Source organism: Aotus nancymaae, unplaced genomic scaffold (assembly GCF_030222135.1).
Source record: "Aotus nancymaae isolate 86718 unplaced genomic scaffold, 86718_ANA_hifiasm-v0.15.2.pri h1tg000073l, whole genome shotgun sequence".
In the NCBI taxonomy this organism is placed as follows: domain Eukaryota; kingdom Metazoa; phylum Chordata; class Mammalia; order Primates; family Aotidae; genus Aotus; species Aotus nancymaae.
Genome location: NW_026988488.1, coordinates 3,122,485 through 3,148,360, shown reverse-complemented (window position 1 = coordinate 3,148,360; position 25,876 = coordinate 3,122,485). Strand labels below are relative to the sequence as shown.

The window sequence follows — 25,876 nt, the reverse complement described above, 5'->3', positions numbered from 1 at the left end:
AGAATTCCAAAATACCAAGGAATTTTGCAGAAAAACTAAGTATACCATTGTGGATATTGAAATCAACATAGCAGTGGAATGTTGACAGAGTAAAATCCTACAATTTTCGGCTATGACAGAAAACCTAGATACCAGTCTACAATCCTCACTGTACAGATGGGAAAACTGACACTAGTCTAAATTCATGAATTTAGTGGCAAAATTAAGAGTAAAACCCAGGCCTCTAGGCTAGTACTTATTTATTTAATTAATTTATTTATTTTTGAGACAAAGTCTCGCTCTGTTGCCCAGGCTGGAGTGCAATGGCGTGATCTTGGCTTGCTGCAGCCTGCACCTCCTGGGTTCGAGAAATTCTTGTGCCTCAGCCTCCTGAGTAGCTGGGATTACAGGCATGTGCCACCATGCTCAGCTAATTTTTTTTTTTCTTTTTCGATCTGCTGGTTTTATATAACTTTTGTGTTTTTAGTAGAGACGGGGTTTTACTATGTTGGCCAGGCTGGTCTGGAACTCCTGACCTCAAGTGATCCGCCCGCCTGGGCCTCCCAAAGTGCTAAGATTACAAGCGTGAGCCACCACGCCCGTCCTTGCTGGTACTAATTTAAAAGGCAGGGCCGCTGGTTATCTGCCACAAAAACAGATTTTTCCAATCCAACTGTAGCTATTTAGATAAGAGATATTTCCTCAGTAGCCCTGCTTCAGTGTCCAGTGTTTTACTAGGTTAAGTCTTGGTTCGTGGCAATTAAAACGTACTTATAATCGCATTTTCAATTCACTGGATGACTACAATCACGCCGCCGCCCGCCGAGGGGCGCAATATAAAATTCGTCTTGCGGAGAAGACACTGTTTCCGGTCTGGTACGGAAGCCGGTTAGCAACCAGGAAGTTGGCGGAACCTGGAGGCTGAACGGTTGCACCCGGAGGGGTTGCTTTGTGAAAAGAACACTTCCGGCCGGCGAGTTTTTAACCCCCGCAGTCATTAGGTCGGCGTCCAACTCTCACGTTCCGATTGGCTACGCTGACGCTGAAAGGCGGGCTTGCGTATGGGGTTACGCTCTCCCATTGGCTGCTGGCGCGGCGGCGGTTCGGAGAGAGGGTAGCACGTTGAGCTGAGGGTTGTGCGGAGCGCCGCGGCACCGAGCCTGGTGTTGAGCTCAGTATGTGGTGGGAATCCGAGGCCGGGCCCGGTCTGGGTTCCCAGGGGATGGATCTCGTGTGGAGTTCGTGGTACGGAAAGTGCATCAAAGAGAAAGGGTTGTTGCCACTTTGGGCCCAAGGTGTCGTGGTCGCCTGGGTCAGCAGGGCCGAGTGGGACCAGGTGACGGTTTATCTGTTCTGTGACGACCATAAGTTGCAGCGGTACGCGCTTAACCGCATCACGGTGTGGAGGAGCAGGTAAGGTGGCGGGCTCGGCCGTTTTGCCTGCGTGCTGGTGGCGCTGCACCTCTTCCTTTGTCGTTTCTCTAAGGCCCTGTCTCCAGTCTTCCCCTAAGTCGCCTAATGTTGCTCCTCTCCTAAATGCCTGGGGGAACGCCGCGGCCATCTCTTGCGGAAATCCCGTTTGGGGATGGAAAGTAAGGGGTTGTGCCTCAACAATTGTTATATCTGTGAGGTTTACCCATTACCTCCAGAGAGTGACCTTCTCCCAACTTGGAGAGGATGCCGGAGGGACTAGTGAGGCCTGAGCCAGGGCTTAAGGAGTAGTTTAGTACCCTAGGGTGGATTTCCGATTCCAGTTAGGGAGAGCAGGAAGGAAGTCTTGCCTGCAAAACCATGTTTGAGTGAAGCGCCTCAGTCCGGTTGGTAAGATTGAGTTGGGAGCTGACTAACAAGGGGTAAGGGGCTTCTCTAGCTCAGTGAGTTGATTTAGGAGTGAAAGAAAGGGGTGTGTCCACACTGTAAATTGACAGTCTGCCAGTTAGGTGTCCTGTATATGGCCTAGCCAGCCCCTCATGCTCTATATACTGTTGGATCCCACAGACATTACCCTGTCTCCTCTCACCTTCTTGTTTTGTGTCTGTACATGCTCTTGAACCAGAATATGATGGGTGTAGCCTGCAGCAACCTAGGTTCTGAGGTGGAGGGTGGACCGTGTAAGGCCTCTTTATGATGGTGCTGGACTGTGACCCTTTAGGTCAGGCAACGAACTCCCCCTGGCAGTGGCTTCTACTGCTGACCTGGTACGCTGTAAGCTCTTGGATGTAACTGGTGGCTTGGGCACTGATGAACTTAGACTGCTCTATGGCATGGCATTGGTCAGGTAAGACCTGCGTGGGGTAAGGGTGGAGGTGGGCTTTGGGGACTGGAGGCGGGGGAGGCATGTGATAAGCAAAACTTGGTTTCAGGTGTTACCTGAAGCAAAACTCTACGTGTACCTCAGTGTGGGTCAGCCTATGATTATTGCTTGACTTAACAGCTTTTGGTACCCTTGTCAACACATTCCTCTTTCCCTTTTTCCTGAAAGCCTTCTCTTCCATTTTTCTTTTTCTCTTGGAATGTGGGGGAAGGGATTCAGACCTGGTGATCTGTGTGGATCTCTTGATGGTCTGATATTTTTTCTTACTTTTGAATTCCTCACCCAGAGGAATTTGTCTGAATGACGTGATGTTCTCTGCCGTGATTTAATGTAGACTTTCCAACCCTGTTCCTGTCTATTCCTAGCACCACCCTTTTCCCCTTCTCCACCCCATGAACACTGAAAGGTTGCTGAGTTATGGAAGTAGAGACATGGGCTGGGAATTCCTGACTTACAAAGTGGCTCATGGTTCTAGCTGTATACAAACTGGAAAAAAGGTTGCTACTGAGTTTTCGTATCTGTCAAAGTCTTTGTTTATCTATTGTTCTCTTTGTCTGCCTTGAGATCCTCCCTTTCTCTTCTTACTTTCTCCATTGGTTAGCTGTGCTTCCCATTGTCGTTTAATGTAGTCCTTTGCAGCATTTATAACATACTATGTTCTAGCGTGATATGTTACATTACGTCATGATTATTTATCCCAGACTGAACTGTTCAAGGCTAGAGCAGCGTCTTATTCATCTGTATGGCTTCGTTATAGGGCAATCTCAGTAAATGTAAGAATAGGACAGGACAGTCAGTGGAAAAGTTGTGGAAATAAATGCAGGGTGTCAGTAACTCAGCAAAGTGTTTGGAATAAAACAGTTCCTTGGGCTGCGCGACTCATTTCTTCCTCAACTCCAGGTTTGTGAATCTTATCTCAGAGAGGAAGACAAAGTTTGCTAAACTCCCCCTCAAGTGTCTGGCTCAAGAGGTACGTATCATACAGTGGCCTTGCTCAATTCTCTCTCCGAGAGAGCTCACCAAATGGGGTGTGGAGTAATGTGGGCACACAGTCAGACTAGCTTATCCCATCACTACCAGCCAAGCCCAGCAAGAATCTTAGAGCCTCATCTTCCAGCTTGAAGGAAGCGCAGTTGCTCCCTTGCTCATGACTGGTATCTCAGAGGGCTTAGCCTGCCCAGCTTGCGTTGGGTGGGGACAGGAAAGAAGTGACAGTCACAGTGCCTGCCCTCAGGGAGCTGACAGTCTGAAAGGAGGAGACAGCCCAGCCACTATGAGTCATTTTGTAAGTCAGGAATTCCCATCGCTTGTCTCCCACTTCCATAACTCAGACATTCCTGCCTTGAGTCAATATGTGAAGTATATAGAGGCCCAGAGGGCAGGCATGTTTTCAGTCATTAGTGCTTCCTGGAGGAGGTATGTGAGGGAAGCAGGGGTAAAGGATATTCAGGGAGAAGGACAGGGGAGAGGGAGACTGGAGAACATGATTGTTAATGCTCATTCACAGGGATTTCTTTGTTGTAGAAGGGTGGTTGGTGGTTAGGGGAGGTGTGTGCCTTTTCTGTTTCTGATTTTCTTTTCTTTTTTTGAGACAGAGTTTTGCTCTGTTGCCCAAGCTGGAGTGCAGTGGCGTGATCTTGGCTCACCACAATCTCCGCCTCCCAGGTTCAAGCGATTCTTGTGCCTCAGCCACCCAAGTAGCCAGGATTACATTTTTATTTTTAGTAGAGACGGGGTTTCACCATCTTGGCCAGGCTGGTCTCCAACTCCTGGCCTCAAATGATCCACCCGCCTTGGGCTCCCAAAGTGCTGGGATTACAGGCATGAGCCACTGTGCCCGGCCCGCTTTTCTTATTTTCAAGACCTCCTCCATAGAGCAGTAAAAAAATAATCAGGAGAGCTGGTTTTTGATCTTGGCTCTGTCACTATGATTGGAATCTTCTTTCAGGACCTCAGTTTCTCTAGTTGTAAAATGGGGCAGGGGGTGGTCAGGATAATTCATTCTGGCTCCCTTCCAACTTTAATCCTTTCTCATTTCTGTACTCACACCCTCCCCTATAATCAGGTAAACATTCCGGATTGGATTGTTGACCTTCGCCATGAGTTGACCCACAAGAAAATGCCCCATTTAAATGACTGCCGTAGAGGTGAGTCCTCAGAGGGTATACCTATCACAGTTAAGCCCAGGGGCCTGGGCTTGGTGGCATTGAGGGTAGAGGAATAGGCAGGAGGGTCTCCACCTGGAGTCAGGGCTGGGACTAGGTTGAAAGAAGTAAGGCCTCGCCTTGGGCACAACATTTAAGGCGGGAAGAAGTCAAAAGTTCCATAATCAAGATAAATAACATATTAGTTTAGAAAAATTTATGTTAAACAACACAATATCAAAACTTTAATTAAAACAGGGTTAGTATTACTGATTTCTCCATTTGTTTCAGCTTCCAACATGGCTTGGCAAGGCACTGTTTTGATGCTTTTGACTACAGAGGTTTTTGGCCTGTCCTTAAGTTTTTTTTTTTTTTTGGTGTTTTTTTTTGAGACGAGTCTTACCCTGTTTCCCAAGCTGGAGTGCAGTGGCACGATATTGGCTCACTGCAACCTCTACCTCCTGGGTTCAAGTGATTCTCCTGCCTCAGCCTCCTGAGTAGCTGGGATTATAGACCACACCTGGCTAATTTTTTTTTTTTTTTTAATGTTTAGTAGAGATAGGGTTTCACCATGTTGGTCAGGCTGGTCTCTTACTCCTGACCTCATGATCCACCATCCTCGACCTCCCAAAGTGCTGGGATTACAGGCGTGAGCTACCATGCCAGGCTGTATTTTTTTCAGTAGAGATGGGGCTTCATCATGTTGGCCAAGCTGGTCTCAAACTCCTGACCTCAAGTGACCCACTTACCTTGGCCTCCCAAACTGCTGGGATTATAGGTGTGAGCCACAGTGCCTGGCCACTCCCCTTAAATTTTGTTTCTGAGGTAGTGCCTCATTAGCCTCACATACCTCACCATAGTGGAGGTGGGGAGGTTGCCAGGCATGAGCCATCAGAAGTGTCATGAACCCAGGAGTTCCTTGGACATCCACCCCATCCCAATTAAGAATCCTGGATTTAGCCTCACCGTTTGTGATGGGAAAACAGATCTACAAAAGGGGAGACTTAGCCAAGGACACGTAACTAGCTAATAGGGCTGATTCCTACTTCTCCCACTTACCTGCTCCTTGCTGTTTTTGACATCCTGTCTCTACGTGCAATATTAGTTCCTTTCTAGGAAAAGTGCTGATGAGCAGGAGAAAGCAAAGAACAGGGGGATAACCCAGTGTTAAAGAGGCTGCTTCTGGATATTTGAGATTTGAACTTTGGAGCCGAACCTTCTCCTAGGGCCTTCCTATAGTGCCCACAAGATGAGGCTGGAGGCCTGCTAGCTGCCTGCCTGATCCTGTGGCACTGCCTGCTTTCCCTTCTCTAGGCTGCTACTTTGTCCTGGATTGGCTCCAGAAGACCTATTGGTGCCGCCAACTGGAGAGCAGCCTGAGAGAGACCTGGGAGTTGGAGGAGTTCAGGGAAGGGATAGAGGACGAGGACCAAGAGGAAGATAAGAACATTATCGTCGATGACATCACAGAACAGAAACCAGAACTTCAGGACAATGGGAAAAGTGTGGAGTCAGATGTAAAGGCCGACGGAGACAGCAAAGGCAGCGAAGAGATGGATTCTCATTGCAAAAGGGTCCTGAGTCATAAAGAGCTATATGGTAGGTGTTTTGGAGGGCAGAAAGGGGCCCATGAGCACAGGAGGCTCAGGCTTAGAGTTAACACTGTGTATTTCCCTGGCTCATCATTTCCTCTGGGGCCTGTGGTGAGTCTTAGCTTAAACAATTACTGTCACAAACCATCTTCCTGGCTTGTTTTCATAGTATAGTGACACATTCACCTCACAAACGTCTTCCTTGAGCCCTGTGAAGTAGGTGGGGAAGGAATTCTAGTTTCCCAGTTGTAACTCAAGAAATGAGGTGAAGCTGGGCGCAGTGACTCACGCCTGTAATCCCAGCACTTTGGGAGGCCAAGGCGGGCAGATCACCTGAGGTCAGGAGTTCGGGACCACCCTGACCTGCACGGAGAAGCCCCGTCTCTACTAAAAATACAAAATTAGCCAGGCGTGGTGGTGTACGCCTGTAATCCCAGCTACTTGGGAGGCTGAGGCAGGAGAATCACTTGAACCCGGGAGGCGGAGGTTGCGTTGAGCTGAGATCGTGCCATTGCACTCCAGCCTGGGCAACAAGAAGGAAACTCCATCTCAAAAAAAAAAACAAAACAAAAAAAGAAATGAGGTGAGAGAGGCTCAGAATCCCAGCAGGAACAGGGGTCTGGGCTTGCAGTCCTATCTGTCTCCCCGTTCTGTTTTCAGAAAGAGCCCGAGAACTGTTGGTATCATACGAAGAGGAGCAGTTTACGGTAAGAAAGTGCCCTGGACCTGGTGTGTTCTCATCTGCCCCAGCCATTTCTTCCCTCTTGCCAGCTACCTGAGAGAAGTCTTGAGAAGGAATTATTTGAAAGAAAAGTGACAAAGCGTGAGGGAACTTCTCGGAAAGAGAGAGGGGGGAACTAGGAAGGAGACAAGAGGAGCAGAGTCCAATTGGCTGATCCTCCACACCGATGGAAGGGAGCAGTTGATGAAGTTTGCGGATAATCTGCCCTACTGGGTGGTAGGGAACAACTGGGATGGGTAGTTGCACAGCCCTGCAATTCCGCAGCTGACCATTAGATGGGGCCCAGGAGCTTCCGTAAATTGGGTGAGCTGGAGGGGTGCTGTTTTTAGTAGAAAAGGAGGTAGCTCAGAAACCATTTAGCTCAGCTCTCCCTTTTCACAGATTAAGAAATTGAATCCATGGATGAGTGGAGGGAGTCACATATACAGTTAATGATAGAATCAGGATTAGAGCCTGGATCTCCCGTTTATCTTCTGTAACTCATTACCTCCCCTCATCTTTAGCCCTATGGCCCAAGAGTCTCTATCTCTAGCCAAATTCCTCCACTGAACATCTCAGTATTTACCCACAGGAAATTCAGCTGGGGGAGGGGGAAGGGGAGAGGGAGGGAGAAGGAGGAGAAAGTCTTGCATTTGAGAGTCAGGCTGTTTTTAGTAGCAAGGCCAATAGGGGAGTTGTGGACCCACCCCTGCATGCCCTGCCCTGTCCCCTGCAGGGTAGTGCTGAGAGGTCCTATGGGAAGGGATCCTGGAGGGGTGGAGGTGTGTTGCTTGGCTGAACCAGCCTTCTGATGGGACCCTCTTTGCTGGCAGGTGCTGGAGAAATTTAGGTATTTACCTAAGGCCATTAAGGCGTGGAATAACCCGTCCCCACGTGTAGAATGTGTCCTGGCAGAGCTCAAGGGCGTTACATGCGAGAACAGGTGTGTAACTAGGTAACTGGGAGCTGCATATTCTCTAGGATAGAGGGTAGCAGCCTCTTTGAAATCGGTTTCCATATCCTAGCTTGCTATTCTCCTGTACAAAATCCCAGGGGTAATCCTGATTTCCCTCCACAGTGACCCTACATTTGGCAGAACCATCTGCCCTCAACCCTGCCAACTTCCAGGTGAGGGTTGCCTATACTAGAATGGCAAAAGGCAGGAATGCCCACTATTATCCATCTTCTGGCCAGCTGTTTTCCTCTCTGTCAGGTGGCATATGGAGCTCTTGAAAACTAGAAAAATCCCTTGATAATTACACTGCCTAGCCCTTGTCCAAGTTTGAGGTAAAAGATATATGTCGGGCACTACTAGTCTTGTCTTTTTTTTTTTTTTTTTTTTTTTAAAAAAAAGGCAAGACTAGCAGTGCCCACCATGTATCAACAGTCTTGCTCTGTTGCCCAGGTTGAAGTGCAGTGGAGCAGTCTCAGCTCACTGCCACCTCTACCTCCCAGGTTCAAACGATTCTTCTGCCTCAGCCACCAGAGTAGCTGGGACTACAGACATGAGCCACCACACCCAGCTATTTTTGTATGTTCAGTGAAGACAGGGTTTCACCACGTTGGCCAGGCTGGTCTCGAACTCCTGACCTCAAGTGATCTTCCCATCTGGGCCTCTGAAAGCGCTAGGATTACAGGCGTGAGCCACTGCACCTGGCCTTTTCTCTTTTTTTACAGTAGGGTCTTGCTCTGTCTCCCAGACTGGAGTACAGTGGTGCGAACATACTTTACCACAGCCTCAACCTCGTGGGCTCAAGAGATCCTCCCACCTCAGCCTCCTGAGTAGCTGGGACCAACAGGCATGCACTACCACATCCAGCTAATTTTTTTTTTTTTTTTTTTTTTTTCAGACAGAGTTTCGCTCTTGTTACCCAGGCTGGAGTGCAATGGCGTGATCTCGGCTCACCGCAACCTCCGCCTGCTGGGTTCAAGCAATTCTCCTGCCTCAGCCTCCCGAGTAGCTGGGACTACAGGCGCACGCCACCATGCCCAGCTAATTTTTGTATTTTTAGTAGAAACGGGGTTTCGCCATGTTGACCAGGATGGTCTTGATCTCTTGACCTCATGATCCACCTGCCTCGGCCTCCCAAAGTGCGGGGATTATAGGTGTGAGCCACCACGCCTGGCCCTAATTTTTAAATTTTTCGTAGAGATGGGGTCTCAATTATGTTGCCCAGGCTGGTTTCGAGTTTTTGGGTTCAAGAGATTGTCCTGCCTTGGCCGCCCAAAGTGCTAGGATCACAGGTGTAAGCCACTGCAGCTGGCCTGGTCTTTTTTTTTTTCTTTTTTCCTTTTTTTTGAGATGGAGTCTTGCTCTGTTGGCCAGGCTGGAGTGCAGTGGCATGATCTCAGCTTACTGCGATCTCTGCCTCCCAGGTTCAAACAATTCTCCTGCCTCAGCCTCCCAAGTAGGTGGGATTACAGGCGTGCACTACCACGCCTGGCTAATTTTGTATTTTTTTTTTCTTTTTTTTTTGTGGGGAGAAAATTAAACCTTATTTATTTTAAAAATCAAACCACTAGGAAAATATATCACAGCCTGGAAACAGCAAGTGGACAGGCTATATTATCATTTCAAGTAATAAGTTGGTGAAAATACAGTGAGATTGCTATCAAAACAATAAGGTGTCATGCCGGGCAGGAACACTGCAAGTTGCAAAAGCCCGAGGCAAAAGTGGTATTTGGTAATGGGAGCTGCCTCTCTTTTGCTCTAAGGGAGTCAGCTCATCCTAGCCCAAGTTGGTTACTTTTTCTCCCTCGAATTTCCTGTTGCCAGGGGTTTGTCTCAGTTGGGCTCTGTTAACTCAGGGGGCTAAGTAGGCAATGCTAGGTTTAGGCTTTCGTTCCATCTGTTCTGTAAAAACCAGGCTTTTCCAAATCCAGTACTTTATAACTCTGTTATAATCAAGTAGCCAACTGGTCCTCTTTTATTCCTCTAGTATTCCTAGATACTAGTATATATCACAATCAAAATCCCTTTCTCTTCAAAGGGAAAGTGTTACTGCAAGACTGTCCTGTCATGCTGGGGGCAGTGGCTCACGCCTGTAATCTCAGCACTTTGAGAGGCCAAGGTGGGTGGATCACCTGAGGTTGGGAGTTCGAGACCAGCTTGACCAACATGGAGAAACCCCGTCTCTACTAAAAATACAAAATTAGCCGGGCGTGGTGGCGCATGCCTGTAATCCCAGCTATTCAGGAGGCTGAGGCAGGAAATTCACTTGAATCCGGGAGACAGAGTTTGCGGTGAGCCGAGATCGTGCCATTGCACTCCAGCCAACGAGAGTGAAACTCCGTCTCAAAAAAAAAAAAAATTTTCCTGTCATTGTCATTTTGCTACAGTCTCAGGGCCCATCAGCGAGTAATTATGCTTCTCATAATTAGTGTGTCATCACCTCTCATGTTTTTGCATGGTCCCCAGGCTGAAAGATGCAGCATGTACTAATTTTAAGAAATGTACATCCACATCTTCATGACCAGAAATGGGGATCCACAAGGAGCCTTTCAAAGTTCTTATCCAAACTAGTCTCCCTCCCAATTCCACATCTTAAAACCAACTTGAATGCCTTTGTATAAATTACACAAAACCAAGAACACGAAGACTCAGAAAACTTTTTGCCTTCTAAGTTAGTGACCTCATGGATTTTGTTTCACAGCTTATGGAAAATGGTGTGGTGACACTTCTGGTAAACAGGATGTTGGCAACAAAGAGAAAATATCTCTCCTCAAACTCCACCAATTCTAACCTGCCAGGCTGTTGGTACCTGTGTAGTAAGAAGAGTCTGGTACCTTGGAGGGCTCTGACTTGTTACAGGGGAGATCTTTATTGCCAGGACAGGCACTGGCCACAGGAAATACAAGCTCCAAAATTCTGCTGTAATGTCCCTGACCCAATTTAGCACCACTTTTTTCCATTTCATTTTTTAGGACTGAACATAAAAGAACCAGTGTCCAGAGGCAAATGACATATGCCTTACACTTGCGGCCATCCTTAATTTCTTCATTCATAAACTTTGCTTAAAAGACTAAAATTCCCAATTCCTTATAAAAAATATATCCTTGCCCTCAGCCCTGATGGGCATTGGCAAAGACTTATTTCCCCATGGATAAGAGAGCCTCCTTCATCTTCTTGGTCATAGTTGGGTTAAGGTGCATGTGGTCATCCACACACTTGGTCACACAACTGTCCAGCTGCTGCTTCACCTGAAGCTCCTTACTCCCAACATCTATTAAATCTTTGGCTTTGTCATTGCAATGCATGGTGCACCAAGCCAGGCGGTCCTGGAACTTCTCCAACTCACTGGTGGCTAAAGCCTGGGCTTGAGTCAGAGGCGCATGGCAGTGCTCGATGCACTGGTACACCTGCTGCATGGAGGCCTTGCTGTCCTCACAACAGCTGTCGCTGCACCAGAACGTGAGACCCTGCATCTTCCGGATGTTCTCTTTCTCCAGACTCTTCATCATGGAGTCCACCGCCTCCTGCACCTGCAGTTGCTGCAGCTCCGCTATGGCAACCCCACGCTGCCCCGCCCTATTTTTTTTTTTTTAATACGGGGTTTCACCATGTTGGTCAGGCTGGTGTTGAACTCCCGACCTCAGGTGATCCGCCTGCCTTGGCCTCCAAAGTGCTTGGATTACAGGCGTGAACCACCACACCTGGCCTAATTTTGTATTTTTAGTAGAGATGGGGGTTTCTCCATTTTGGCCAGACTGGTCTTGAACTCCTGACCTCGTGATCCACCCCCCTCTCAGCCTCCTAGAATGCTGGGATTACAGGCATGAGCCACCACACCTGGTCTTTTTTTTTTTTTTTTGAGATGGAGTTTCGCTGTCACCCTGCAGTGCAGTGGCGTAGTCTTGGCTCACTGTAACCTCTGCCTCCTGAGTTCAAGCAATTCTCCTGCCTTGGCCTCCTGAGAAGCTGGGACTACAGGCACACACCACCATGCCCAGCTAATTTTTATATTTTTAGTAGAGACGGGGTTTTGCCACGTTGGCTAGGCTGTTCTGGAACTCCTGGCCTCAGGTGATCTGCCTGCCTTGGGCTCCCAGAGTGCTGAGAATACAGGCGTGAGCTACCATGCTTGGCCTGATGTTTTCTTTTCACCTGCCATTGGAGGGTATTTGCATCCCTTGGATAGTCATGGTTAAGGGAACAGAGGCGGGACCTTCTCAGAGTCTGGTTCCTGGAAACTAAGTTCTTACTCTCTCAAGTATGGCTGTGGCCTTTTTTCTAAAACAAAGTGCTCAGCTCAGTCCAGAGCGGGCACATAGTATGTCTACCCATTCTTTCCTCCCCAGCTCTTGAGGGCTTTCTAATTAAATTCAGCTGGAAGGGCTTTGGGGGACTTTCCACTAAGAACCTGTGGAGGCAGTGGTAAACCTCAGCTAGTTGCAGAGTGTAGGTAGGTGGTAGGTGGCAGAGTAAGCCTGAGTGGGAACCTGCAGTGTAGGCTGGGATTGCCCCTGGAGTCTTCTCTTCATGTCCAGGATACTAGTTCCAAAAGTATTTTATCAGTGTTTGCCCAGCCTAGGTTTCTTGGCTTCGCCCTTCAGCAAAGGGGTGGGTGGTGGCTTCATTAGCAGCTGGAAAAACTATGCCCCTAACACAGTAGTGTCTGCCTGGTAATGCTGGAGGGAGGGATCTAAGTATGTCAACTTTCCAGGCACTAGGACACCTTGGGAGCTCTTTTTTCTGCGTCTAGGCTTGGTCAGCTAGGAGAGTGTCTATGTCTGTTTAGTATTGCTATAAAATGCCTGAGGCTGGTTGATTTATGAAGAAAAGAGGTTTGTTGGACTCATGCTTCTGTATCCTGTACGAGAAGCATGATGCCAGCATCTACTTCTGGTGAGAGCTTCAGGCTGCTGCTTCTGCTCATGGCAGAAGGCAAAGGGGAGCACACGTGTGCAGTGATCAAATGGCAAAGTGAACGGGGAGATGTCAGGCTCTTTTTAACAACCAGCTTTTGCGGAATCTGATAGAACAAGAACCTGATACTGTGGGAACAGCACCAAGTCATTCATGAGGGATCTGACCCAATGACCCAAACCCCTTCTACAGACACCATGGTCAACATTGGGGATCAAATTTCAACATGAGATTTGGAGTGGATAAACATCCAAACTGTAGCAGAGAGCCTCTTGGGAAGCCACTGATTCTGGAGGAATCACTTGTTGTTGCTGCTGTAGGTTTGAGCTATTAACCCATTTATGCTGAGGTTGCACATTTTTTTGTGTGTGAAAAATCACACCTTGGTAAAGACCTTAAGCAGTAGGATATAAATAACTCCCACAGGCTTAGCATTCCAATAATGGAACACTAGGCATAAATGGGCTAATAGATAGGAATGAGAGATTACCCCTATAGCCTATTCCTGCAACACCTCTTACTTTGTTCTGGGTTTTTAAATCCACTAGTAATAAGGTATATGGACCATATTTGGTCTAGCTGTTGGGTCCCCAAGGTTTCTACTTCTAGGATCTAAAAGAAGGTAGCCAGGGAGGAGAGATGGGGTAGGGTACTGGAGAATGGTCGAGAGAAACAGACTACAAGAACTGAGTCTAAAAGCCCTTGACCTCATGATCCCAGGCATTGAATTCCTTCCTCTGTGGATGTGAAACTTTTTTCTATTTGTGTGTTGAAGTGTATTTGGACACTACTTCCCTCATTATGGGATATAGATCGGCATTAGTGCTTGGTAAACCCTTGTTCAAAACCCACTGATCCCAGCCTCTAGCCAGCCCCTGCCCAAGGAGGCTGAAGCCTAAGATCCAATTGTCAACTCCCTTCCTCCTCGCTCCTACCCACCCACCACCTTTCTCACTATGCTGCTTTTGCCACTTGAGCCAGACGCATTAGCTACTTTGGGGGTGGGTAGAGGAGTAGGAGAAGGTCTTCTGCCAGCATCACTCTACTAAACTAGTGTTCTCTTGTTCCAGGGAGGCTGTGCTGGATGCTTTTCTGGATGATGGCTTCCTTGTCCCCACATTTGAACAGTTGGCAGCTTTGCAGATAGAGTATGAAGGTAGGGTTCTGGGGGCTCACTGCAGCCTTAGGGTTCTGTTTCTTGGGTGGGAACACCTGGGGTTGGCTGGGGGCCCTGGACTGGGGTGTGAAGGCTGTTTCTCTATGGCGTCTGGAAGCCCCTCAGCCTACCTGGCTGAGCAGAACAGGTAGCCCCACTGACAGTTGTGGGGCTGTCCTTAAGTGGTCTGGAATGGGATGGGGTGGGATGGGGTGGGGTGGGGGAGTCTTAATGACATTGTTGTGCCGTGTTCCTTGTGATTTAGCTGCTAGCTAGAGAGCTAGAACAGCAGAATTGGAGGGGCCTTGTGAGGTCATCTAGTCTAACATCCTCATGTTACAGATGGTCAGACTGAGGTCCAGAGAGGGGAAGGTACTGACCCAAAGTCACACAGTGAGTTATTGACAAAGCTGAAGCTAGAACCAGAGCTCTGTTTTGTTTATACTTTATTTTGAGTCAGTTGTTGGTTGCCAGATACTAACTGGTTTCTCTCTCCCTGCTGTTCTGCTCTCCTCTTTTCTTTGTTCTGCGGTGGCAACTCTGTTGTCGGTGGGGGGCTTGGCTCATGCGCGCGCACACATTCTCTCGCTCTCACTCTCACTTCCTTTCTCTTGCTGTCTCTTGCTCTCTCTTTCGTGCTCTCTTGCTCTCTCCCTCCTATTGCCCCCCCCAAATGGGTGTCCCTTACAAACCAGAAAACGTGGACTTGAATGACGTCATGGTGCCAAAGCCGTTCTCTCAGTTCTGGCAGCCCCTGCTCAGGGGCCTGCACTCCCAGAACTTCACGCAGGCCCTGTTGGAGAGGATGCTCTCTGAACTGCCAGCTTTGGGGATCAGCGGGATCCGACCTACCTACATCCTCAGATGGACCGTTGAACTGATCGTGGCCAACACCAAGACTGGTGAGGGAGACTAGCCCTAGCCGTAGGGCCTAAGGCAGCCCAGGCAGGAGCCACTGCCACTGTCCTCAGCTCTCTGCTAAGAAGCACCAGGCAAACACCTCCTGTGTTAAAGGTTTAGCTTTGCCCAAGAGCGTCCTGCGGCAGCAGTGGACAAATCTCCCTTTTCCTTTTCTTCTCAGAGCCAACTAAACTGGGCTGAATGCTTTGAGCAGTTGGGAGGTATAGGTGGGGAGTCTGGGGGGATGGGGAGGGACAGAGCCAAACTTTCTGAGGTGAAATGTTGGGTGGGGGGGCGCACTGCTTCCTTCTCCTTAGGTCCTGTTTTCTCTCTCAGGACGGAATGCTCGCCGATTTTCTGCAGGCCAGTGGGAAGCAAGAAGGGGCTGGAGGCTGTTCACCTTCTCCGCCTCCCTTGACTGGCCCCGGATGGTTGAGTCCTGCTTGGGCTCACCTTGCTGGGCCAGCCCCCAACTCCTTCGGCTGTAAGTCTCTTGAATTCCATCCGGTAAGAGGGTGAGGCCCTGCAAGCCTCAGGGCCACACAACCCTAGAATGACTGAGTTGGAAGGGCCCTTTGGGGACAATCTAGCCCAGTCTCACTCCCACTGACAGATGGGAGAACTGAGTCCAGAGACGGGAGGGGTAGGGTTTTCTTACCTAAGATCATACAGCTTAAGACCTGACTGAACTGAATCCAGTGTGGGAATGGATAAGACAATCCCCCTAGAGTGCTTAGCACAGTGGCCTGCACAGAGTAAGTGCACAATAAATGGTAGCTGCTGTTTATTATTGAACCCAGGTCTTCTGACTCCATGCCCAGTGCCGTTTCCTCTATTATCTTTCCAAAGTATACCTCTGATAGTTGCTTAGCAACCTTCAGTTGCTCCCTATTGCCTTCCTGTTAAGTCTAGGCTTCTTAGCCTGACATTCAAAGATCTTTCTGATTCTGGCCCAACTTACCATGGTAGCCATACCTCCTGTGAGTCTCCTTTACCCCATCCACCCTGGGTTCTATGGTCAAACTGAATATTGCACTGGTAAATACCTGTGGTTGTCTCCCTTTCCTTTCCTCTGTCATTTTCTGACCCTGAGCCACTTCCCTCATAATCATGGAAGCCTTTAGCACCTGATTCCCTTCTTGCTTTCTGGAGCAATATCTATTTCATTTGAATGACTCATCTGACACTCTACAGCTCCTCAACTCCAGTGACTTTCATTCTCCACTACACTCAGCAATCCATTTCCATCATTCGGAGCTGTTCCACCTCTGAAAGCTGACATCCCAGCATCCCACTCGATGACCACCACTTCTCGTCCTTCTAGTTCTCACCTTTGCATCCCATGACATCTGCTCTTTGCCTGCATCCAGATCTCCATCCCTCCATTTCCTGCATCCCTTGACCTTGCTTCCCCTCTATCCTGTCTGTGGTTGCTCAGTTCAGCCACTCATCATCAGCACCTTCCGCTCTGCCCATCCTTTGGCCATATCTGACTTGCAAACCCCTGAGCTGGAATTGATCCTCCCCATTCTGCTTCCCCTGCTCCTCAGCCCGGGTAGCTGAGCTCTGCTGGAGAAAACCACATAGCCCTGCGGATTGCTGCCACTGCAGAGGTATGATTTTTAATCTCGGGCGAGGCCTCAGTTCTGCTTGTCTGAACTTGTACTTGTTTTCTGACCACTTTCTCTCCCATTTCCTTACTATTCTAAACCCTTACCGCTCACCTCAAGCCCCTCCCCTTCTCCCATTTCACCCTAGCTTCCTCGAGCACATGGAGGCATCCGGCAGGGCCCCCTCGACCTGAGGTCCAGCCCTCGTGAACTGATCTGCGGCTACACTCAACCTTCTCGCCAGTCTCAGGATGAGGTGGCCTTGCCCCACCTCAAAGCCTGCTCCTCCACCTGTGCTCTGGAGCCAACTCTGCCAGCATCGCTGGGGCCTCACCCCAGCCTCTACCTTGCTCTGCTGGCTCTTGCTCTTCAACCTAGGAACGTGCCTGAGCTTTTCTCATCTTAAAACAAAACAAAACAACAATAGCAGCAACACAAGCAAAATCTCCTTTGACCCTGCATCCCTCTGTTGGGTTATCATCAGCTTGTCATTACCTCCCTTCCCATCAAAACATCTCAGAAGAGTAGTCTACACTCAGCACTCTCCATTTCCTCACTACCCTCTTACTCCTCAACCTGCTGCAATTTGGCATTTACCCCCAGAGTTGCTTTGACCTCCTAATTACCAAATCAGTGGACCCTTGTCAGTCTCTGTGTCTGCTGCATTGATGCTGTTTACCACCCCCTCCTTGAAAAATGCCTGTGCTTATTACTAGTTCCTATAAAGTGCTGAGGCCCAAATCTCTGTCTAGCCCTGGCCCTTGCCCCAAGATTTAGCCTCCTGTACTCGACTGCACGTCAGACATCTCCCGTTGGATGGCCCACAGGAGCCTTACTGTGACCAAAAGAGAATTGGTCATCTTAGTCCCCATCTCAACTCTAAAATGATCTTCCTCCTCTGTTCCCTATCTCACTTGGTGGCAGCACCATCTACCCTGTCCTGTTGACTCTCGAATACTTCCCAAATCTGAGGTTTTGTGTTGCCGTGTCTACTTCCCCTAGTGTCTCCTTCCCTCTATCAGACTAAGCTTTTCAAGGGCAAGGACTCTGCATCAGCTGTCTGTGCCCCAGCACACCACACAAGTCTAGGCGCCAAACAGGCCTCAGTAAATGTCGTTGAATTGAACCGTGCTCTGCTCTCTCATTCCCAGCAGTGCTGTCCTTGGTGGGAGCTGACCCAGTGCCTGGGGAATGAATGAAGTGGGAGTCTGGATGCCAAGACTCTCTTAGTCCCTGATCCCCCTATTGAGTCCAAAAGTCTTTCTTTAACCCTGATGGCATTTGGGACACAGAGGTATTTGTAAGATTTACAAAGTGGCTTTGTAGACGAAGTCAGTCAAGGCAAGACTTCCAGGAGATGGGACTGAACAGCCACATTGCCAGATGTGTTTGCTCTAAACTAGAAGTGACATGGATGGGTGGGAAATTGGGAGAACCAAAAAGGCCTAGATGAGTCAGAAAGAGTTTCAGAGAGGAGGCATTTGAACAATTCAAGCAGGAGAACGAATAAAGGGAGTTTCAAAGTCCAGAAGGAACATGGCATGTGTATGTAATGGGAGGGAGGGAGTGACAAGAGCAGCATGGAGAGGTTTGGATAGGTGGCCTTCAAGGTACTTTCCAATCCTAAGTGCCTGCAGAGTGGAAGCTGCTGGTCTTGGAGAAGTCTGGACCACAGAGATCTTCTCCCAACCCAAGCATACCAGAGGGATGCGACACATGCCAGCAGTAACAGCGGCTTACTTGGGTACGATTCCTTGTGCTCAGATCCTGCCTTTCCCAGATAAGCAGTGAATCTAGTCCTAATCACCCCATTACACAGAGCGGGAAACAGAGGGGGTTTGCCCAGGTATTATGCTGCAAGTCAGAGCTGGGGCCAGAATCCAGATAGCGTGTCCTTAGTCCCATGCTCTTCTGTAATACTCCACTAGATTGTATTATTGCAGAAAGCATCTGTTAAACACAGAACTTGGCTTTTGTTTTCCCCAGAGAAAAAATAAAAGATACTATTGGAAATTAAGTGTCAGGCATGGTGCTGTGTTTTTTTGTAGAGGTTAATTTCATTTACTTTGACACAGCAGTCTTGGGAGGTGGAAGTATTATATAGTATACCCTATTTGACAGATGAGACATTGAGGCTCTAAGGAGTGATGGGACTTATCTAACACATTTGTTGATGGTGGGACAGGGATCTTGGCCCAGGTGGTGTGAGCCCAAAGTCCACCTTCATTCCATCAGCCTGAACCTATGACTTTCTCAGCCCTGAGCTATGACCAGGCATACCTGAGGAAGGGGGTGTATTTTAAGATTCGCATCACCCCTGCACCTTAGTGGTCAGACTAGACAGCTCGAGATAGCAGGTGGGTAATCATAACCAGGGCTGATAAGGCATTTTGCTACTATCAAGTGCCTGGGGATATTTATTATTAATCACACTAATGGACCACCATGAGAGGACGAAGTTTCTCTCTGGCTTTTCCTTTGATAGAGCTGGAAGCTTTTTGAGTGCTTTCCCTAGCCTGCCAATGTCAATTTAATTTGAGCCACTATCCTCTTGGAATATGAAATTGGGTCCATAGACAGGATCTCCCAGTCAAGTCATCAGCCCCCCAGCCCTGCCCCCACGAACCAGTGACTATGCATATATGACCAGTCTGCATGTGCCCAGAGAGAAAACAGCCTGCTGAGCTTATGGCCCGTCTGTGAACCATCCGCATCTATCCGTGACCGGGTGCCTGTTAGGTGCCCGGTTCTATGTGAGGCTCTGCGAGGGGTGCTCACCCTCTTCTCCCCTCGAGCTCCCCTTCCCAGCAGCTCTGTATCTGTTGGTGGTTTTGCTGTTAGCGCCGTCTTTTGTGTGCACAGTGTCATCATCTTTAACTCTGCCTGACCCCTGCCATCAGTCACCAAGCCCTGCTCTCTGTCTGTCTGTGTGTCCTTCACAGCTTCACTCCCTCCCATCTACACTGCCAGTGCCCTAGGTCAGCCCTCCCCGACTCTGGCCTGAACTGTCGGAACAGGCTCCTCCCTGGTCTCCCTGCCTCCAGGCTGCCTGTCCAGGCCAGCTTCCACATGGCCAGCCTCCACATGGTCACCATGGTGATCTTCAGAAACGTAGCCTTCAGGTATACTCAGAATTGGCAGGAGACCCCTCACACACACACCAGTGCACACACTTACCTTCCCAGCCCTCTCTTCCTCCCACGGCTCCTCAGCACAGGCTGTGCCCTCTAGCTGGGCTACTCTCACCGCACGCAGCAGCACCGTGTGCTTGCTCTTGTCTCTGGGCTTCCTGGGCCCTACCTCCTGCACGATGCCCTCCCTTGGTCTTTCCTGCCCTCCTCATGCTCTCTGTCTCCCTTAGCCCCGCAGTGCCTGCAGTAGGTTCGCAGTGCTCATCTGGCCTCCCTCCCACATCCTGCTTTGTCTTGTCAGCCGCTGCTTTTTTTTTTCTTTTCCTCCATTCCAGGCTGGGCTGTAGCTGCTCCCATAAAAGGATCACACTTTGTGTTCCACGCAGAAGGAGCCCAGAACACTTCCAGGCATATCCTTGGAGCTCAGGACAGGTTGCTCAGCTAAGCCAGAGAAGAGAGGGATCTGCTCATTTCCAGCCCTGCAGGCCTGTTGGCTGTTTTGTGTATTTATGTAGCTTTTAAGTGCAGACTAATAGCTATCATTTATTGCATGCCCACTATGTGCCAGGCACTGTGCCAGGCATTCTATGTGAGCTTTCTTATTTACTCCTCCCAACAATCCTGTACATTAGGTATCATTATTGTCCTCATTTTACCTCAGAATGGAAGTGAGGCACAGAGATGAACCACAGAGCTTGTTCGGGGTCCATGGTCCTGTTGTTTCTATGTTCTGTCTGCTCTACTGCACTGCCTTTCAGAGGCAGGTCTGGAAGTTCAGAGACCAAGTTCAAACCCTGGAGTGTTGGGGTATGAAGTGACTTGAGATTTTGAATCTTTCCTACCCCATCCCTCCCTTTGCTCAGCATCTTCAAAGCCATGGGGCAGGGCCTGCCAGAGGAGGAGCAGGAGAAGCTGCTGCGCATCTGTTCCATTTATACCCAGAGTGGAGAAAACAGCCTGGTGCAGGAGGGCCCTGAGGCCTCCCCCATTGGGAAATCTCCATATACACTAGACAGCCTGTGTTGGAGTATCAAACCAGCCAGCTCCAGCTTCGGGTCTGAAGGAAAGGCCCAGCAGCAGGAGGAGCAGGGCAGTGTTAATGATGTCAAGGAAGAGGAAAAGGAGGAGAAAAAGGTCTTGCCAGACCAGGTAGAGGAGAAGAAAGAAAATGATGACCAGGAAGAAAAAGAGGAGGATGAAGATGATGATGAAGACGATGACTATGAAGAGGAAGAGAGAATGGAGGTGGGGCCTTTCTCTACAGGGCAAGAGTCCCCCACTGCCGAGAATGCTAGGCTTCTGGCCCAGAAAAGGGGAGCTTTGCAGGGCTCTGCATGGCAGGTTAGCTCAGGTAAGAACTACTTTGTCCCCACATGAACTTTTTTTCTCTTTGGCTGGCTCTTGAGGCTTCATTCTACCCTAGATGAAAAGTAGCAGGCGATAGCCAATGTGAGGCAAGCCTGGAAGGCAGCCTGGTGTATAGATGACGGCTGGCTTCTTCCCCATCTTAGGATGGAGCCTGTGAGCGCTAGGGACCACTGTCAGGCTGCTCGCTACCTCATATAAAGAACACATTCTGAGAGGATGAGATAGGAGTGAGCCCTGGGCAGTAACATACAGGCAGAAGATAGCAATTAGGGAGTGTGTATATGGTTCTGCACGTGTTTTTCATGTGCAGTGAGACTGCTTTCTGTGTATGTGTGCGTGTGCCTGGAGGCTGGCTGGTGGTGAGATAAGATTTTGCTGTGTATATTAGAAAGATGGAGCCTAGGGCATTAAATCAGAGAAACAGGAAGTGAGATCACAAGAGAGAATACGGAGTGCTGTGGTTTTTAGGTGAGCATACAAATTAGCGAAACCAAAGCCAAGAAGCTGCCGCAGGGAGGGTTAGTGATAGGGATCTGCTCTTCTTTTTGAGTACCTTGCTTAGGTTAATGAGCAAGAACCTGAAGATCCAAAATGAATGACAGAACAGTGTGGTGTCTGTGTGCTGAAGCCTGGGGAGGGAGGGAGAACAGGGCCTGTGTGATGTGGGGTGGGCAGTGGCAGAGAGTGAGAGGGGAGGCAGTGAATGAGATTATGGTGAAAGAAACTATGGCCTTTGTTTGCCCTCGTATGGAAGGGGTGGAAGGGCTGGAACATAGAGTCTGTCTCCCTCTGTGTGTGTATGTGCATGTGCCTGTAGCTAGCTGCTGGCCAAACCATGGCCCAGTGACAAATAACTTGGGACAAGGAGGGCTGTGTTGGGACGTCTTTGCAAATATTGAAAGGGTGGGGCATTGACATCAGCAGAGTGTGTGTGTGTGTGTGTGTGTGTGTGTGTGTGTGTGTGTGTGTGTAGGAAAAAGGGAAAAGTAGGGGCAGTCAAAGTAGAAGTCATGGCCAAGTAGGCTGTCATGCAGCTTTGTGAAGAGGAGGCAGAGTTGCTGAGATCCATGAGGGCTAAGAGGTATTTGTGTGAGAGAGAAGTGATAGCATTGAGGTTGGCATCTATGGAGGGGTAGTGGGAACAAGCATTGAGATATAGGCATTCAGAGGTGGCCTATATGTTTGCGCTGTCACTGGGGACATATACAAAGGTATCAGGCTAAAGAGGCAAGGTCAGTGATGTAGACAGCATTGGGGGTGTTAGTGATGATAGAGGGATGATCAGGTCAGCAACAGAGCCTATGTAGGTAGTGGCCCATGTGCACAAAGGTTTCTCTGTATCATGGAGTAATGCAGGACATTAAGACAGGCACAACTTCCTGTAAGAGAGCCAGGGGAGGGGGATGGGCAAGTAGAACAGTCCTTCCTGAGGAACTCTGGCTTACATAAAAAGCTGGTCCAAGGTTGACACATTACAGAATGCCAGGGGCATTATCTTTGAGTACCAGGAAGATGCGGAAGACCAGAAACAGAATCTTTGTGGAATGCACTAGTGAAGGCTTCATTTGAAAACACTGAATGCATTTGTGGAAGGATGGGGAGGGAGATTTAATATAATAATGTGTGGTAGGTGTCTCAGTGATAGGAAAGGGAGTGAAGGGGGATGTCCAGCATCCCCATCCTAAAGTGGAGCATCTGTATGTGGGGGGGATGTCAGTTGTGAATGCGGAAAGTCTAGAACGTTAAGTCTTTCCCTCTCCTTTGCCATTGCTCCTTCTGTGTGTACCCATGTGTGGGGAGGTAGGGACAGGAAGATTCCTGGTTGTATGCCAGTGAATGAGAGGTGTGGGAGGGAGGGAGTGAATGGGAGGGACAGTCACTGAGTGAAGGGCTTATGTATGTGTGCTTCTGTATACATATTTGGGTGGCTGTGAGGGGTGGGATGTGTGGTGAGGCAGCCCTTCACTAGAAAAGGGGTATACCTTTTGCATCTTGGGGCAAGAACTGCAGGGGGTGGGGGAACATTATCTCGGAGTCCACCCTGAGATGGGCATGGTGGGGTGTGTATCTCTGCATTAAGAAAATACGTGGTATTTAAACAGGCAAGTGAGTGTGTGTGTAGATGTGTAGGAAATCTAGGTCATTCAGATACTCTGAGTTATTGGTGGGTTTAGCGGAGGGTGCTGTGGGAATTCAGGGACAACCAGACCCTCCACGATGTGTGTGTGTGTGTGTGTGTGTGTGTGTGTGTGTACAGGCAGGGAAATAGGGGTGAGGATGAGAAGTTGAAGAGTGATACGGCCAGGTCTGAAGATGTTGTTTGTGTCTGTGTGGGAACACGCCTGGGGAAGTAGGAAAAGAGCAAAGAGGAACAAAAATGTCTGTAGTTGTATACTTGTATATGTAAACACACAGAGGGCAAGAAGGACCATAAAGAATGTGTGGTGAAGCACTCTGGTGGAGAAGTGATACCTAGAGCAGTGAAGCTGGAGATCCTTACAGAGCCCACCCATGCTAAGTGGGGTGGGTGGATAGACAGGGTGAGCAGGCCTGTGCGTCAGTTGGAGAACCAGCTCATCAGCCCAGTCTTGCCACTTCCCTTTGCTCCACAGAAGACGTGCGATGGGACACATTTCCCCTAGGCCGAATGCCAGGTCAGACCGAGGACCCAGCAGAGCTCATGCTGGAGAATTATGACACCATGTATCTTTTGGACCAGCCTGTGCTAGAGCAGCGGCTGGAACCCTCAACATGCAAGACTGAGTGAGTGCCCATGGCAACAGGATTTCTCACCCCCTTTCTCTGCCACCTGTGGGAGGGAGAGAAGACGAGGTGGGTGGGGGAGGTGGCTGGCCACTTGCCAGCTCTCCCTGTCCCTAGTGTGGGGAGCCAGTGAAGTAGCCACACACAGCTGGCTTGGCATCCTTCTCAGATTCCATTCAGTTTGTGCTTGTGGATGGATGTGTGTGTGTGTGTATGTGTGCGTGCACATGCACGTGCGCTCATTTTGGAGGCGAAGGGTCCATAGCTTTCAGCCGATTCTCTAACTGGTCTACCACTCCTAAAAGGTCAAGAATAGATGCTCTCATCCAGCTTTTTCATGTTCCTGAGGAGAAAACTGAGGCCCAGAAAAGGGAAGAGATTTGTCCAAAGGTGCACAGAGTAATCAGTAGGCCTCCCTGCACTGTCCAGGTCCCTTGGTAGCAAGGCCTGCATAGGGCTCCGTGCTCTCCCTCGAAACTTGCCTCTGGATCACAGGCGTGGGAGCCCTTGGGTCACCAGGGAGCCAGGAACCAAGCAGCCCTTACTGAGGGGCTATGCTGGTAACACAAAGGAGCCCATCCAGAGGGCCTGTACATTCCAGAATGCTGGGCCATTCTGACCGGGAGACTCCTGTGAGTGCCAGAGAGGAACCCCTGCGGGCCCCTGAAACTGAGTCTTTCCCTTTGCTGCCTGCCCACTCCCTGGGAGATGAGCCCCTCTTAGAACCCAGGGGCCCCAGAAGCAGGCCAGACCCAAGGCAATGCCATGGATTCTGTCCAAGGCCATGGCCAGCAGGCCTCTTGGAGAGGAAAGGCAGCAGCTGGGGAAGCCAGGAGATCTGTAGTTGGGAGTGGGATTCTCATGTCTGAGAGAGAGGTCCCCTTTCCCCTCCTTCCCGACCAACCTGGCTCTGGGTAAGGATGGCTCATTGAGGACCAGGAAAGAAGCTGATTCAGCCCATCTCCCACACCCTCTGTAGTAGGGAGGTTTCCTCTGCTGGGGAGGGGCATGCCCACCCCTGCTCCTTGTCTCAGCTCCACCCCTGACTTGGCTATGTGGCCGTGGGCAAGTCCATTCCCATCTCTGGGCCTCAGTTAACTTGTCTGTAAGATTGTGGGTAATGGGAGGTGGTGGGACAAGATCATCTGTAAGGGTTTTTTTTAGCTGCAGTAGTGTAACCATGGATCTGCCTGAGGGAAGAATGATGGCGTTGCTTTCAGCTGTCACTCTCACCCAGCTGCAAGGACCTTGACCTGCGGGAAGCAGGGGAGGCAGGAGTGTTATGAGCAGGGCCAGGGAGAAGGAGGGCAGAGCCGCTCTCCCTAAAGCAATCTTGTAATCATGGACCTAGTCTTATAGCCCGGGCCTGGCCTTGGGCCCCTTAACTAGCTATTGGGTGTGGGAGGGATCCATTGTGGAGTTCCCTGGCCCACAAGCTCTAGGGCCTTGAAAGAAGTCCCCGTTAAGGCAGCTACTTTCAATGTCTTGGGAGTGGGGTGGTGTGGGGCCCCCTCCTCTCCCTCAACCCAAACAGCTTTGCTTTAATCTAGTTTATTTACTAGGGCTCTGCATAAAGCTTCATTCGAAAAGTTCCTTGCCTCCTTCCCTCCCTTCCTCTACTGAGGAGAGGGCCAAACCACCCCTGGGGCCCGCATGAACTCGGATTTGCTCCAGTCTCTTTGTAAGGTCAGGCAGGAGAGTGGGCCCGTCCCACAGACACATGTCAAGCACTCTTGGCCCCTCCAGAGCCTAAAGCTGCCTCCTTCCCTGACTGACCTCCCACTCTTTCCTCAGCACCTTGGGAAGTGGCAACAGCAGCAGCAGCAACTTCGAGGGCCTTCTCTGGAGCCAGGGGCAGCTGCATGGGCTCAAAACTGGCCTGCAGCTCTTCTGATGGCCATCCCTGGTGCAAGTGTTCATCCAGCCCTGCCAGGGCAACAGCCCACCCCCTAGTACAACCGATGCTCCCTGAGACAACCTGGGAGACAGCCTGGATCAGCCACATCAACTCAGTTGTCCACCATAGGGGAATTTTGAATGTCTTGTTTTTGTTTGTTTGAAAAATAATAAACAGGCAACTGTAGTTTCGGTGTTTGTGAGATGAAGGGGGCGGGTGCTGGGGCTGACCAGTATAGTTTTCCCTTTAGTGTGGAGGCTCCAGACAAGGCTTTGAGCAGGAGCTAGGTCCTGAGGCCCTTTGGGCCTCTGGCTCTGATTGCTTCCATAACCAGGCTCCACCGGTATCTTATTCCTGACTCCTCAGACCATTTCTGTTCTCAGCTGTAGTATGAGGCCACCTCACTTGGAAGCATCAGGCCCCAGCGGCATTGCT

At 49.6% G+C, this 25,876-nt stretch overlaps 2 protein-coding genes across 12 annotated transcripts; one reads left to right on the top strand and one right to left on the bottom strand.

Moving 5' to 3' along the window:
* The first annotated feature begins 1,076 nt into the window (after positions 1–1,076).
* LAS1L (LAS1 like ribosome biogenesis factor) lies at positions 1,077–25,627 on the top strand. 11 transcript variants are annotated; one of them, XM_021673170.2, is made up of 14 exons: positions 1,078–1,392; positions 2,132–2,257; positions 3,194–3,263; positions 4,359–4,440; positions 5,752–6,036; positions 6,690–6,736; positions 7,584–7,600; positions 13,687–13,772; positions 14,115–14,165; positions 14,468–14,674; positions 15,009–15,156; positions 20,277–20,764; positions 23,394–23,544; positions 25,339–25,627. In XM_021673170.2, the coding sequence occupies exons 1-14, from the start codon at positions 1,157–1,159 to the stop codon at positions 25,436–25,438; spliced, it is 2,094 nt and encodes a 697-aa protein (XP_021528845.1). In that variant the 5' UTR covers positions 1,078–1,156; the 3' UTR covers positions 25,439–25,627. The 11 variants fall into 11 exon arrangements, 9 of the variants coding, with proteins under 9 accessions (XP_064223807.1, XP_064223804.1, XP_021528845.1 ...); XM_012460858.3 differs by having other exon boundaries at positions 7,584–7,693; positions 23,397–23,544; XM_012460857.3 differs by having other exon boundaries at positions 7,584–7,693.
* Positions 10,840–11,892, bottom strand: LOC105723001 (protein FAM136A). Its single transcript, XM_012460860.3, has 2 exons — positions 11,855–11,892; positions 10,840–11,278 (listed from the first exon to the last, which is right to left on the bottom strand). The coding sequence occupies exons 1-2, from the start codon at positions 11,890–11,892 to the stop codon at positions 10,840–10,842; spliced, it is 477 nt and encodes a 158-aa protein (XP_012316283.3).
* Positions 25,628–25,876: the final 249 nt, after the last annotated feature.

Coding starts and splice junctions, on each gene's coding strand:
- LAS1L (XM_012460857.3), top strand. CDS start 1,157: ATGTGGTGGGAATCCGAGGCCGGGCCCGGTCTGGGTTCCCAGGGGATG. Junction 3,264..4,358: donor TCAAGTGTCTGGCTCAAGAG/GTACGTATCATA, acceptor CCCTATAATCAG/GTAAACATTCCGGATTGGAT. Junction 14,166..14,467: donor TACTGACCCAAAGTCACACA/GTGAGTTATTGA, acceptor CTTACAAACCAG/AAAACGTGGACTTGAATGAC.
- LOC105723001 (XM_012460860.3), bottom strand. CDS start 11,892: ATGACTATCCAAGGGATGCAAATACCCTCCAATGGCAG. Junction 11,279..11,854: donor CAAATACCCTCCAATGGCAG/GTGAAAAGAAAA, acceptor AAAAAAAAATAG/GGCGGGGCAGCGTGGGGTTG.